Raw genomic sequence first — 15,465 nt, 5'->3', positions numbered from 1 at the left:
GTGTATCCAATCCACATGCTAAACTCTCATTATTCAACTATGCCAAGATAAATACAGTTTAACGTAAATACAGTAGGACCAGGTGCTGTTTTTGCTACAGAGAATTTCCGAAGAAGCAGCAGACTCATTAAAATGCAGATCTCAGCTGATCGCTGCAGATAATATCCAGTATTTTCCAAAGGCTTCCAAATCCCAGTGTTATCAGCTTCATAAAATTGAAGACGCATAGCTTTTTGCAGATGGGTGTGTTTGTTTACTTTGATATTTCCTCTCCATACGCAGTTCCAAAACACACACACACCCTTCAGTCACTGGCACGCGCAACCATGGGACATCTGACCTGGAGGCCCACAATGATGGTCATTCAGCACAGAGATAATAGCCGTCTGTCCGGAGGCCGAGATGTGCCACCCAGCTTCTGGCAGGTAGGAATGGAAGTGCCGGCCTGTTGATGCAAAACATGTGATTTCCTCCACAGTATAAGAGCCCGAGCTGACCGGCACAGCGCAGCAGATCATCCTCCAGTACCACCGCTCACTCCACCACAGCCTGACTGACCGCTCCAGGATGAGAGCCGGTGTCTCCGTACTGCTCTTAGTGGCGCTTGCAGGGTTGGAGAGTGGTAAGGACATGATGCACACACTCTGTCAGATGAGGGTAGGGGTATAATTTACTGGACCTGTTGCAGTAGATCAGTCCTCTCTCTCTCTGGAGCTGCAGGGTTTTAGGGTTCTACACCGGAAGAGAAGATTCAAAGATCCAAAGATCCAGATGCTGGATCAAAGAAGTTTTGGTTCTTCTTCTTGAGTTTTTTTTTTTTTTTTTTTGGAAGTATTTATTGTAATTAAAATTTAAATAATTTTTACATAGAAATATCATCACATTGTACCTGAGGGTGGGGTTAGGATGCTCTACACACCTGGATTTAAGCTTATTTGTGTTATTGGTCAGTTAGAATTACCTGCTATATGAGATTTTATAGAAAGTTGATATAGAGAATTGATGAAAATTGATACTTTATAGAAAAGTGATGTAATGTACAGATTGTTTTTGTATGTTACATTAATTGACTCCAACTTCTTATAGTTATAGCACTCACACTGCTATTATTCTGTGTAATTGATCTCAGATGGTCTTAGCTAAAAGGTTCTGCAGTACTGAAAATTTATTATTTTACTGGATAAATTGACTTTACTCAATTAAATCAGTATTTTACTACAATATTGGACCTTTTTGCTGCTGTAAAGAAGATTTATTTGGATTTGTTTTTTAGAGAAATATAATACAAAATGTATAGTAATGTAGAAGCTGAGCTGTACTGAACTGATTTTTGATCAATAATCAATTTATAATTATGATCAGAGGAGAATGGGTCGCCCTTGTGAGTCCTCCTAAGTGGTTCCTCCTAAGCTTTCTTCCTCCAGCTCTAAAGGGAGTTTTGGCTGTTCACTGGGGGTCTTTTTCTTTGCTCACTGGGGGTCACTGTTTACTGACTGAAGCTATATGCTATATAGCTGATGCTATACCAATCAATTCGATTTGATATAGAACCATTTAAAAGGTTCCTTACAGAACTGCGTACATGAGGTTTTCCCTTTTTCCCTATGCATGCAAACTGTACTTTGTCACGATTCCCTTAAATCCTTGAAGATCCCTCTTTTTTTAAAAGGACAGACCAGAAAAGAAATATTGGTCAAATTAAAAAGCAGACCCATGATATTGACTAGGACTAGGGTTCAGTGCCCTGGCTGGGAGAGGACAGTATACTCCAGCAATAGTTATTGGGTACATGATTGACATGTAAGTAAGAGATTCTGGATCAGAGCATCAGATGCATGCCGTGAACGTACTCATTAAACTGAGCTGCAGAGAGTGGATGGTAAATGACGAGTGTGAGGGGTGTATCAGTGATGGCCACACCCTTATAATGCAAAGTCTTGGACTGTGGAAAAGCACAGCAGCCCATTATAACCGAGTCTCTGTTATTTTCAGTGTTCTCTGCATCACTGGAGGCCGTTGGAAAGAGGGAAGCGCCCGATCAAACAGGTCATTTAACCTCTGTACCTCCAGTCTGATCTGTAGGATCGGATGTCTGCTGTATCCATACACTGTCCGTAATTACAGTACAGTAAGACACACTGCTGACCAAATGCCCCCACTGTTTTTCTTCTCCAGCTGAGGAGGACAATGACCCTCGGGAAAGAGGTACATCTCCATCATCTTACTGTCTCTCTCCCACACACTCTACACACTGCCTTTTGGTCTTACCCACCTCACCTTTGCTCAGAAAGGTCAGAAATAATGGGTCAGAAAGGGTAAAGGTCCAGCTGGGTGGAACAGCAGCTCGCCATGGACACAGCTGACCGTATTATGTCTAAGAAGAAGCACAGGCCATCCCGTGTCCCACTTATCGTCAGGTCGAGTTCCTAGAGTTCTCTGTGAATATTAGTTCGGTCCACAGTGATGCCACAGCCATCCGTCACTGGGAGTTGGGCTTTGGCGGTTTTAGTTACCCATGGTGTTGAGATCTTAAGCGTACCTAAACAGGAGCTAGAAACAGTGCAGACCACTCTACACTGAAGCAATCATCACTATCAATCCAAAATCTCAAATAGGAGAAGAAAAAACCTTCTTATCCTTCAATGGTGTCATTTTGGAGCATTTCTATTGGTCCGTTTATCATGAAATTCTGGTACAGTGTAAAGGACAACTGCCAGATTCACATTATAGAGAGAAGTGAAAGAAACAGGGGGAAATGAAGATTTCTGCCTGACAATTATACTACGCTAAAAGGACAAAAGTATTGGGACACCTGCTCTATCATTGTTTCCTCAGAAATCAAGGCTATTAAAGACTTTCTCCTGCTTTTGTTGGAGTAACTGTCTCTACTGTCCAGAGAAGAAGACTTTCTACTAGATTTTGGAGGAGTATTGCTGTGAGGATTTGATTGCATTCAGCGACAAGAGCATTGCTAGTGAGGTCAGGATGTTGGATGATGATCACCACCCCACCTCATCATCCCCTTATCCCCATATCTCTTATCAAAAGTACTGGATGGAGCTCCACCATCATCCATCATTCCAGAGAGCACAGCTCTTCCACTGCTCCACAGCTCCTCAATGCTGGGGGGCTTTATACCCCTCTACTAGCCCCTGCCTGGCTTTATTAGGCAGCATCCAGGGAGTCCTATTCTATTGGCAGTGCTTCTCCTATACAGGGACTAGACAAGCTGTGTGTGTGTCTTTGCACATCTGTGTCAGCAATAGGTGCAACTTAAAGTAGCTGAATGCATTCATTAGAAGTGGTGTCCATATGTATTTGGACAGATAGTGTACTTTTAACAGAGTCTCTGTTATTTTCAGTGCTCTCTGCTTCTTGGGAGGAAGACAGAGAGAGAGATGGTCTCGATCAAACAGGTGCCTTAACTTCTGTAGGATCTGATGTCTGCTGTATCCATACACTGTCCGTAATTACAGTACAGTAAGACACACTGCTGACCAAATGCCCCCACTGTTTTTCTTCTCCAGCTGAGGAGGACAATGACCCTCGGGAAAGAGGTACATCTCCATCATCTTAGCCATCGCCTCTCTCACACACACTCTACACACTCCCCTTCACTGATCTAATAATGAACAGATTACATGGCCTAACGATCTGCCTCGTCCACCCCCCCCCCCAAAAAAAAGGTCAGAAATAATGGCTCAGAAAGGGTAAAAGTAAGGCAGAGCTTGATAAATGATTAAATACAAGCTAGGTCCAGATATATCTATATGTCTATATGTCTTTGCTGACCTGTATGGACTGACCGAATGTGGTGAGCCCTCTGACTGAGTCTCTGTTGTTGTTTTCAGTGCCCTCTGCATCACTGGAGGCAGACGAAGAGCGGGACGGACTCGATCAATCAGGTACTTTTACTTCTGTATCTTTCCTCTCCATCCATTCTGATATACTGTCTGATCTCACTGTCCTAAATTACACTATTATAATCCACACTGTTCACCAAATGCCTCCACTGTTTGTTTTTTCCTCAGTGGAAGATCTGCGTGACCCTTGGAGAAGAGGTACGTTCATTCACTTTGTTAGAACTTCAGTCACACTGTCCTACAGCTTCAAAAAACACCTACAGCTGATTCTATTTTAGCTTTCTACTGGTTAATTAAAACATGTGAAGTTTAGCCAATATATTACACTTCTAATGTGATTCTAAACTCTATAATAAAACAAAATCTTTTTTATTTTATTAAACTTTTTTATTGAAAAACACTGATGTATAAAACATATAGCACTATTATAAAATATTTAACTTTTATTCTGAACAGAAAACACTGATTTCAAACTTTTATTGTGAAAAAACTTTGATTTCAAACTTTTATTGTGAAAAAACTTTGATTTCAAACTTTTATTGTGAAAAAAAACTGATTTCAAACTTTTATTGTAACAAAACACTGATTTCAAACTTTTATTATTAAAAACTCTTAATCACTCACAATCTTAAACATGCATTATATGCTCATTTTAACTCTTATTATTAAAAAACAGATTTCAAACTTATTATTACAAAAAAATCTAAACAGATTCTAATTGTTCATTATTTAAAAAAAAGCAAAATTCACATTTTTTATGATTAAAAAACAGATTCTAAACTTTTAGTTTGACTTTTCGCAATAGTTTCAGATTAATTCTGCCATTGTGATGTTTGACACCAATAATACTAAATGGAATTATAGAAACCATAATTAAATGCCAAAGGCCAATAAAGGCCAAAGAAGGCCTTTGCTGGCCTGAGTGGACTGACTGGACGTGGTGCACCTTTTGACTGAGGCTCTGTTATTTTCAGTGTTCTCTGCATCGCTGGAGGCAGACGGACTCGATCAGTCAGGTACTTTTACTTTCCTCCTCATCCAGTCTGATCTGCTGTCTGATTCATTCACTGTCCTAAATGACACTATTATAATTCACACTGTTCCAAATGCACCAAATGCTTTTGTTTTTCCTCAGTGGAGGATCTGCGTGACCCTCGGAGAAGAGGTACGTCGATTTTATTAGAACTTCAGTCACACTGTCCTACAGCTTCAGTCATTTTAGAATCACCTACAGCTCAATTCATCCTTCTGGATACTTCTTCATTCCTTTGCTGCCTTTTTCTAATTCTAAAATATGTTTAGTCAAGTGTAGCCAACAAATCAGCACATCAACATAACAACCATTTAATAACCAGATTGGTTTTACATTATTATTAATATAACTTTATAAAGTAATAACTTTCTGGGTGGGAGCTTTTAGAGGCATTAAACTCACCACCACTGTGATCGATTCTGATGGAGCGTTTCACCCCGAACCCACTCCAAATTAATCCTTAACAAACTAATATTATGAAAAAACACATTATTTATATTTTATTATAAAAACACAAAACTTTTCTTTTGAAAAAATTAATTATTTTTATATTTTTAAACTCTTTATGTAAAACAGATTCCAAACTTTTGTTATAAATTTTAATTTAGAAAAAAAAAACTGGTTCAAAACTTTTATTATGAAAAAGCACTAATCCATGGCTTTTATTATAAAAAAACTAAACTTTTATTTTGAAAATTATAATTATTTATATTTTTCTAAACTCTTATTATGAGAATTCCAAACTTTTATAATAAAAAAAAACACTAATCCATAGCTTTTATTATAAAAACAACTTTTAAAAAACATTAAAACATAGGAAAACAACAAATTCCAGACTTTGGTTCTAGAAAATGCTGTTTCCAAATTTTAATTAGGAAAAAACAACACTGATTCCAAACGTTTATTATGCCTTTCACTGTAGTTTGATTGACAAGGACAGGGCCCTTGTTGCTCAGGCACCCTAAGAAACATCACTTGTACCACTTATAGCGCCCCCTACCCTCACTGGCCATTATAGAAATGGCCTTTGCTGGCCTGAGTGGACTGACTGGACGTGGTGCACCGTTTGACTGAGGCTCTGTTATTTTCAGTGTTCTCTGCATCGCTGGAGGCAGACGGACTCGATCAGTCAGGTACAGTTTCCTCCTCATCCAGTCTGATCTACTGTCTGATCTTAACGTGTTAAAATCTATTATAATCAATTATAAAACACACTGTTCACACCTCTGTCCTCTTCCCTCAGATGAGCGAGACTTCCGGAGAAGAGGTATGTTACTTCATTTTGGATGTTTGGATGCTCATCCAGGCAAAACCATAACCGATACTGGTAAGCTCGCTGGTCGACCAGCTCTTGACCAGCATACTGCATTGAGTTTTGGTCAGGCTGGTCAGGCTGGTCGACCAGTGTGGTCATAAGGGGCAACCAGTATGGTCAAGCTTGGTCATACTGGTTGTCTAGCTTGGTCAGGTTGATCATGCTTGTACCCTATGCTGGTCAAGAGCTTAGGAGGTCAACCAGCTCCAGCGCTGGCCAGCCTGTTTAAATTTGCAGTAAAAGGAAAGAGAGAGGAGGTCAAGAGCCTGTGGTAGATGAGGAGGGGAGATGCTAAATTGTGCTGGTTTGTGGCTCCTGAAGGCCGGATTTGAGGAACACTACGAGCTGGTGATGGCAGTAAGACAAATATTCGAATATTAATTCAGTGTCCTAATTCACTTACAGAGGACATGACTGCAGAGGATGAGATCTTCATGGGTGAGAAAAGTTATTTTCTGCATTAATATAATAGTTTGCAGTGAATGAATGTAAATGAGGGATAGCACTGGTACATGGTTCAAACTACCCGGCTTATTAAAATGAGACTACATCCTTTTCCTACAGAGGCTGAAAGAGAGCAATTAGAGGGTAAGATTCGCCTTATTTTGTCATTTAGATTTAGCAGAAAACACTGATTTCAAACTTTTATTGTAAAAAACAGTTTATTCATTTTTAGGATCTGTTCAATTAATTTCAGTACTGATCTGTGCTCCATTTATCATTCCATATGTAAATGACACGAGAAGAAGAGGCAGAGGCTGCAGAACAGAGGCGAGAAGAGGAGGCAGAGGCCGCAGAACTGAGTCGAGAATGGGAGGCAGAGGCCGCAGAACTGAGTCGAGAAGGGGAGGCTGATGGTAAGAGAAGTCTATCATTCTCCTCCACAGTTCGCACCAGAAGCTAATCAGTAGGCCGTATATCAGATCAGCTAAAGTCAGGGTCTGTTTAGGGAAACGCAGAGTTGCGCAGGTCAGGCAGGTCTGAAGTGAACTGAAAAGATTCTTCATTTGACGGAAAGGAAGTCAGGTGAGGTGATATTCCTCTCTGAATTCTACCCAGTGCCACTAGAAGGCGATATGGAGTTACTGTAGCAGGGCTGAGGTCACTGAGGCTTGTTTGTGTGGGTTTATGTCAGTGGTCAAGAAAGAGTTTTAGTCATGATTCATTTCAATAAGTCAGTAAAACATGAACTGATTCATATCAGTACTTCAGACAGTCCCTTATTGATTCATATCAGTACTTCAGACAGTCCCTTATTGATTCATGTTAGTACTTCAAACAGCCCCTTATTGATTCATATCAATACCTCAGTTTTTGATTCATATCAATACCTCAGACAGCCCCTTATTGATTCATATCAATACCTCAGACAGCCCCTTATTGATTCATATCAATACCTCAGTTTTTGATTCATATCAATACCTCAGACAGTCCCTTATTGATTCATATCAGTACTTCAGACAGTCCCTTATTGATTCATGTAATTACTTCAGACAGTCCCTTATTGATTCATGTTAGTACTACAAACAGTCCCTTATTGATTCATATCAATACCTCAGTTTTTGATTCATATCAGTACCTCAGACAGCCCCTTATTGATTCATATCAATACCTCAGACAGCCCCTTATTGATTCATATCAGTACCTCAGACAGCCCCTTATTGATTCATATCAATACCTCAGTTTTTGATTCATATCAATACCTCAGACAGTCCCTTATTGATTCATATCAGTACTTCAGACAGTCCCTTATTGATTCATGTAATTACTTCAGACAGTCCCTTATTGATTCAAATCAATACCTCAGACAGTCCCTTATTGATTCATATCAATACCTCAGACAGTCCCTTATTGATTCATATCAATACCTCAGACAGCCCCTTATTGATTCATATCAATACCTCAGACAGTCCCTTATTGATTCATATCAATACCCCAGACAGTCCCTTATTGATTCATATCAATACCTCAGACAGCCCCTTATTGATTCATATCAATACCTCAGACAGTCTCTTATTGATTCATATCAGTATTTCAGACAGTCCCTTATTGATTCATGTAATTACTTCAGACAGTCCCTTATTGATTCAAATCAATACCTCAGACAGTCCCTTATTGATTCATATCAATACCCCAGACAGTCCCTTATTGATTCATATCAATACCTCAGACAGTCCCTTATTGATTCATATCAATACCTCAGACAGCCCCTTATTGATTCATATCAATACCTCAGACAGCCCCTTATTGATTCATATCAATACCTCAGACAGTCCCTTATTGTTAAAACTCAGTAGGGTATTATAATGGGTTGCCAAAATGTATAAATAGAGGATATTTTGAGGATGTAGGTCTATAAGCAGGAATAATTGAATATATTGTGCAGACAGGGGGCAGCACACTCCCAATTAACACAATTAACATTCCTTTGCTGTTAAGAAACCCTGTAGACTCAAAAACACAAGCTCTAATTAAAGGAGAAGTCTGCCAGCTTTCCACTGTTATATAGGCCGATATAAATATAAAGCTGTTCTGAATTTCAGATGTCAGCAATAAATGAGTGTGTTAGTTTACACACCACACGGTGGCCTCAATTCTGTACCCCTTAAGTCCCACTTCAGAGTGAAAAGGTCAGTGTGTCGGTCCACGTCAGCAATAAGATCAATAATGTAGCAACTCAGACTTGGGTTTAGGATACAGCTGCGAAATTCTGAAAAACGGTGAACTGTCCCTTTAAACTCTGCATTTATATCAGTACTCATTAAATCATTCATTGATTAATATGATTGATGTAAATAGTTAATTGGTAAATAGTTATTTAGTAAATTACTAAATGATTCATATCAATATCTGAATAAATTATTATTTTTTTTTATATCAAACACATTCGTATCAAATACATTTTGTATCAAATACATTCGATCCATTGATTCAATACAAATGAATGATAACAAAATCTGCATACAACATTCATTGATTCAAATCAATATTTAAGTAAATCATTAATTGATTCATATCAACATGTGAATAAATGACTGAATGGTTCATTTCAGTTTCTAAGTAAATCACTAATTGATTAATTTCAAAATCTGAAAAAAAAAACACTTTTCAACATTTAAGTAAATCACTAAATGATTCATATTAAATGCTGAGTAAACCACTAAATGACTCATATCAGTTTTTGAGTAAATCACTAATTGATTCAAATCAATATTTAAGTAAATCATTAATTCATATCAACATGTGAATAAATGACTGAATGGTTCATTTTAGTTTCTAAGTGAATCAGTAATTGGTTCATTTCAAAATCTGAATAAATCACTAAATGATTCATATTAGTTTTTCAGTAAATCACTAATTAATTCAAATCCATTTTGATTTTATCCATTGATTCAATCCAATTGATTCATATCAAAATCTGAAAAAAGACTAATTATCAACATTTGAGTAAATCACTAAATTATTCATATTAAAATCTGAATAAACCACTAAATGATTGATATCAAAATCTGAGTAAATCACCAGTTGATTCAAATCAATATTTAAGTAAATCACTAAATGATTCACATTAAATGCTGAGTAAATCACTAAATGACTCATATCAGTTTTTGAGTAAATCACTAATTGATTCATATCAGTTTTTGAGTAAATCACTAATTGATTCATATCAGTTTTTGAGTAAATCACTAATTGATTCATATCAGTTTTTGAGTAAATCACTAATTGATTCATATCAGTTTTTGAGTAAATCACTAATTGATTCATGTCGGTTCCTCAGTAGATCACTAATTTCAGATGTCAGAATAAATGAAACAGTGGCCTGAATTCTGTCCCACTTTAGAGTAAATAAGTCAGACCCAAGTCAGCAAATCAGACCAACGATGAAGTAGGTCAGGACTCATCAGTGAATCTGGTCAGGACTCATCTGTGAATCTGGTCAGGACTCATCTGTGAATCTGTCAAATTCTGATAAAAGGGTGAACTGTCCCTTTGAACTGCATCCTGTTGTCGTGACACACATCCTTAGAAAAACAACAAAAACAAAAAACCCCAAAGAAAAACCAGGCGGCTGCGATTGGGACAGTTTACTCCGTCTGGGCCAAACTTAGCTAATCAAACGTTGCTATTTACATAAGTAGGTCTGAACCGGCTGCTGCTGCAGAGCCTCTGCTCTGCTCCTCTGTCTGTCGGGTTAAGCTTCTGTTTCTGTGTTTTCAGAGCGCCGTGAACTCGAGGAGGGTAGAAATCTGGGTACGTTCAGTCTGTTCAACACAACACACACACACACACACACACACACACACACACACATCATCACACACCTTCACAGCATGTTAGTATAGGAGGCTGCAGCTGAAAGGGTTAAGAGCAGGGAGGAGATGGGAGCGTGTACCCTATCATTTAGTGTGTAAGCCCTGGGCTTTAGGACTTTTAGTATTATTTATAATGCAGGGTAACTAAAGTATTAGTGGAGTAGTGTATAGTATTATTGAGTAAACACTCTAAATCCTGTAGTAATTACTGTATACAGCGTCGAGTCGGAGGCCAAAGTTTAGACCCCCTGGTTCAGATGACGTGTCCTGTTGATTTTCTGAGAGTAAATAAGTGAATAAATCCTTAAATATAAAATACGCTAAAGGACAAAAGTATTTGGACACCTTTTTCATAGTTTCAAGGGTATTAAAGAGAGTTAATCCTGCTTTTGTTGGAGTAACTGTCTCTACTGTCCAGGGAAGAAGGCTTTCTACAGCGTTAGTGAGGTCGGGATGTTGGTAGTGAGGCCACCACCTCATCATTCCAGAGAACGCAGTTCTTCCACTGCTCCACAGCTCCTCAATGCTGGGGGGCTTTATACCCCTCTACTAGCCCATCATGTTTATTTATCTGCTCTACAGGGACTAGACAAGCTGTGTGTGTGCATTTGCACATCTGTGTCAGCAATGGGTGCAACTTAAAGGTAGCTGATGCATTTATCTGATGGGGTGTCCACAAACATTTGGACATATATATATATATATATATATATATATATATATATATATATATATATATATATATATATATGTATTGTAGCTCCACTCATTTGATGGAAGGGTACAAAGACAGGCCCACACAGCAGGACACACAGGGTCAGCTGTCGGTTACGTTGACCAGACATTCCTATAAAAACACAGATGATCTTTATGTATTTATGGAAAATATCTGAATGAAATATTACTGCATCTGAGCTGAACGGCTTCTGTGTGACTTCTTTCCACAGATGAGGACGCTGAGGATGTGGCTGAACAAGCAGGAGGTAGCTCTTTAGTTTAATGAAGGGGTGCCCAGCCCGGCTCCAGCGCTAATCCAGCACACCTGATCACCCTTATTACTGTTTTCTCCAACATCTAAATCAGTGGTTCCCAGTCCTGGTTCTGCAGAACCACTGCACTAAAGCATGTTGTTGTTTTCCCTGCTCCAGCACAGCCACTTCATCCAGGATGGGCTTGCTTATTAGCAGGATCAGGACTATTAGTAGGAATTCCAGGAGCGGGACTGAGAACCACCGGCCTAACTAGAAGATTAGAAGACACTGTCCTTTAGTCTGGATTGACTTTCCATGAGAAACAGATCAGATTTTACACTTTACATAAAAATTGATTTCACCTTCATGATAAAAGTCTTTTCTCCGTTTAAAGAAAAGTCGCAGTGACGGTTTATTAAAACAGTGTGTTTCAGATTAGTGCTGGAGGTCCCGCAGCTGGACTGGTTGGGTTGGGCTCCTCTGGTTTAAAATGCCCCCAGTTTTGTTGCCCTTCTGTTTATCTAGCAGTAGGTGATGTCAAAATCTCATATCTCCATTTTTCACTTGTTGATGTAATGTGAATCTGGCAGTTGTTCTGTATATTGCATCAGAACTTCATGAGGAATGGGCCAATAGAAATGACTTCCATTGACTTCTATTGAAAGTTTGGACGGGTTTTCCCTGCTGTTTTGGAGATACAGGGCTTTTGTATGATGGTTTAGCGAAACAGCTAGATTACTAGCCTGCCTATAATCCCCTAAATACTGGGGGGATAATGGGAAGATGCAGCAAATTGAACCAGAAGCCCAAATTCCAGACAATCAAGTCGTGTTTGATGTCTGAAGTTTAGCTGCTGTGGTTTTACACTGGAGGCTAATAGAGCCTTATAGCATATATCAGTTAGCATGGTGCTAACTGTAGGCCTAAATCACCACACACTGCTCTAAAACTGTGGAGTTCTGTAATCCGGTGGTTTCGGACATATTTTAGTCCACATTTATAGATAACAATATGTCACACAGCTACTACATACACTATGTGGACGAAAGTATTGGGACACCTGCTTGTTGAATGTTTCTTTTTCTGAAATCAAGAGGATTACAAAAGCGTAACATAAAGAGTAACTGTCTCTACTGTCCAGAGAAGAAGACTTTCTGTTAGATTTTGGAGGAGTGCTGTGAGGATTTGATTGCATTCAGCAACAAGAGCATAAGTGAGGTCAGCTCATCCCATCCAAAAGTACTGGATGGAGCTCCTCCACCATCATTCCAGAGAACACAGCTCTTCCACTGCTCCACAGCTCCTCAATGCTGGGGGGCTTTACACCCCTCTACTAGCCCACCTCTGGCATTATTAGGCAGCATGGTGCCAATAGGGTCATGTTTATTGGCAGTGCTTCTCTGCAGGGACTAGACAAGCTGTGTGTATGTGTGCATTTTCACATCTGTGTCAGCAATTGGCCTTCACTAGAAGGGGTGTCCACAAACATTTGGACATTCAGCGCAGCTTGAGAAGTAAAAGTAGCCGAATTCCTGAAGCCTCAGTTCTGTCCAGACGCGTCCACTTATTTGATTTTCAGTGGACTGTCACTTCGATGATGTAATGCTTCACACCCAGGATCACAAACAGGGTGTTTTTTACAGCTTCTCAGAAGCGACTGGTTACACATTGCTCGAGATTTATATTAAGAGCATAAACAAGCGCTATCGCTTCCAGGCTGGTTTGATCTGGTGGTTTGAGAGCTGCACAGAAGCCGTGTTTATTGGGCTGTAGGCCGCGCTGTTGCAAGCAAATCTGGGCCAGATATCCAGGCCAGCGCGATCACGCGTCCCCAGCTGCTCCGCTCGCCTTGATTTATCTCGTCTGCTTTGTCCTGGCTTATTTTTGGACCCGAGATGCATTGTCACAGCCACCGCCTGGCGAGCGCCGTACAGGCTTAGTGAAGGAACGGCATGTCAACAGGTCTCCTGGCAGAGGTTCAGAGCATCTGCTGTGGTCTCAGATGGCTCACCTGGTTAAAGCTGAGCTGTAGTGTACAGTGACAGTGTGCAGTAAGAGGATAACGGCTTCCTAAACACTGGGTATCGTTAATGGAGTCAAATGATCTATCCACAGCTTCGGAGGAATGAGCCAGAAGATGTTGTGTAGAAGAAGGAACGCCTATGCTCAGAGTCATGTTGTCCGCCACAGAAGAAAAGGAGGAACGTACTGTTCTCAATAAAAGAACCATTAAATACTGTACCACAGCTACTCGTTGTTATTGTTGTGTGATGCGGTGACTGGGAGCCAAGAGGGGTCAAATGGTAGAGGACAGTGGGCCAATTCCTTCAGCAATACCAAGATTAAGGACCTGGATATTTTCAAAAATGGAGATTTTAGGGGCTCGGAGTGGCTCAGAGTGGTCTAATGTGCTACCACCATGGCCTGGGGGTGGGTCGCGAGTTCGAATCTCGAGCCATGCTGCTTTGCCATCAGCAGCCGGAGTCAGAGAGAGCACAATCGGCCGTGCTCTCTCCTCTCATCACTCTTAAAGCGATGTTGGCCGGCAAAGGCATCTGTTAGCTGGTGGTTGGTGTGGCGCAACAGATAACACCACTATCTGCCAATGAGATATTGCACCATGTGGGAGATGGAGGGTTCGATTCCCAGTCTGGGTGACTATGCTGCGCTACACCAATAAGAGTCCTTGGGCAAGACTCCTGACGCTACCTTGACCCACCTCTGTAATACGACTAACCTTGTAAGTCGCTCTGGATAAGAGCCATAAATGTAAATGTAATGGTGCAGTGGAGCTGGGGATCCGGCACTTAGCCCAGAAATGTGTCCTCCACATTTGACCCATCTTTGGTAGTGAACACACACACACACTGCGGTGGGCAGCCAACTCCAGCATTCGGAAGCAGAAAGGGTGAAGGGCCTTGCTCATGGCAGCTTACCGAGCCCGGGTATCAAACCCACAACCCTGTCATCAATAGCCTGGAGCTCTAACCGCTGAGCCACCACTGCCCCCGGCCATGTTGGGAGCACTGCTAGTGCTAACTGCAAATGGGTGGGTTACCGAAAAAAAAATCTCCAGCTTGGAGAGCGTTTTCCAAAAGCCCTGTGTTCAGTGACCTTCAGTGCCTCAAATGCAAATGTTAACTTGTTTGCAGCCCCTTCTGTTTGTAACCAGTAAAACAAAGAGTTTAAATAGGGGGGTTTACTGTAACACCCTGTAAACAGGGTGGCAAATCCATACAAACACTATTAATTCAATACAGGGTTTGGAGCAGACCAGCTTTCCCACCTGAACACATTAAAATAGCTGCGTCCAAAACAATATGAGTGAAAAGAGGCTGCTGTGTTTGGCAAAATAGAACAGATAATAGAGGTCAGTCAGTTAGAAATACATTACTTTATATGTATGTTAATTATACAGCTCTGTGCAGATGTTTTAGGCCTCTAATCCCATTATTTAAGATCCTGTAAAAGAGTTTTTACTGCAGAAGCTCCAGATCTCATCAGAACAGATAAAGCAGCTGAACATAAATCCAGTAAAAAGGAGAATCAAGAGCTTCTCATTCTGAAGAAAGAAAGTAGTGAGATCTTGTCGGTGAGCTAGTCTGAAGAACAGAGCTCGGTTCCTCCAGGTTTCTCCTGGACGCCCCCCAGTCCAGCCAGCACAGCGTGGAGGATGTGCTCAACTCCATCAGCAGCAGCTCACCTGATTTACCATCATTAAGCCCTGATTTACCACCAAACCAGGTGTTGATCTGAGGAGAACTCTAAATAATACTAGACTCTATGAGAGAGGAGAACTTTGGAGATGTTCTAATGATGAACACCGTGATGGAGAACCTCCACCACTTTCTGTAGGAGTGATATTATTAGTGTTTATTACTGGCTAAATGTGATATGTCTCCTCTATATAAGGCTATACAGGGCATTCAGAGAGAAGAGGCTTGGCTCAGACCCCCATGTCTATAACTTG

General features: G+C 40.4%; 1 protein-coding gene across 1 annotated transcript; it reads left to right on the top strand.

The window, feature by feature from the left end:
* The first annotated feature begins 486 nt into the window (after positions 1-486).
* LOC140536994 (uncharacterized) lies at positions 487-13,736 on the top strand. The gene is made up of 17 exons (XM_072659128.1): positions 487-622; positions 1,993-2,046; positions 2,176-2,205; positions 3,363-3,416; positions 3,528-3,557; positions 3,852-3,905; positions 4,032-4,061; positions 4,838-4,879; positions 4,999-5,028; positions 5,988-6,029; positions 6,140-6,163; positions 6,617-6,649; positions 6,776-6,799; positions 6,958-7,068; positions 10,430-10,462; positions 11,472-11,507; positions 13,611-13,736. The coding sequence occupies exons 1-17, from the start codon at positions 568-570 to the stop codon at positions 13,622-13,624; spliced, it is 696 nt and encodes a 231-aa protein (XP_072515229.1). The 5' UTR covers positions 487-567; the 3' UTR covers positions 13,625-13,736.
* The last annotated feature ends 1,729 nt before the right edge of the window (positions 13,737-15,465 follow it).

The sequence above is a fragment of the Salminus brasiliensis genome, chromosome 16 (genome assembly GCF_030463535.1).
Source record: "Salminus brasiliensis chromosome 16, fSalBra1.hap2, whole genome shotgun sequence".
NCBI classification, from domain to species: Eukaryota; Metazoa; Chordata; class Actinopteri; order Characiformes; family Bryconidae; genus Salminus; species Salminus brasiliensis.
Note: the sequence above shows the minus strand (reverse complement) of the source record. Positions and strands in the feature narration are given on the sequence as shown.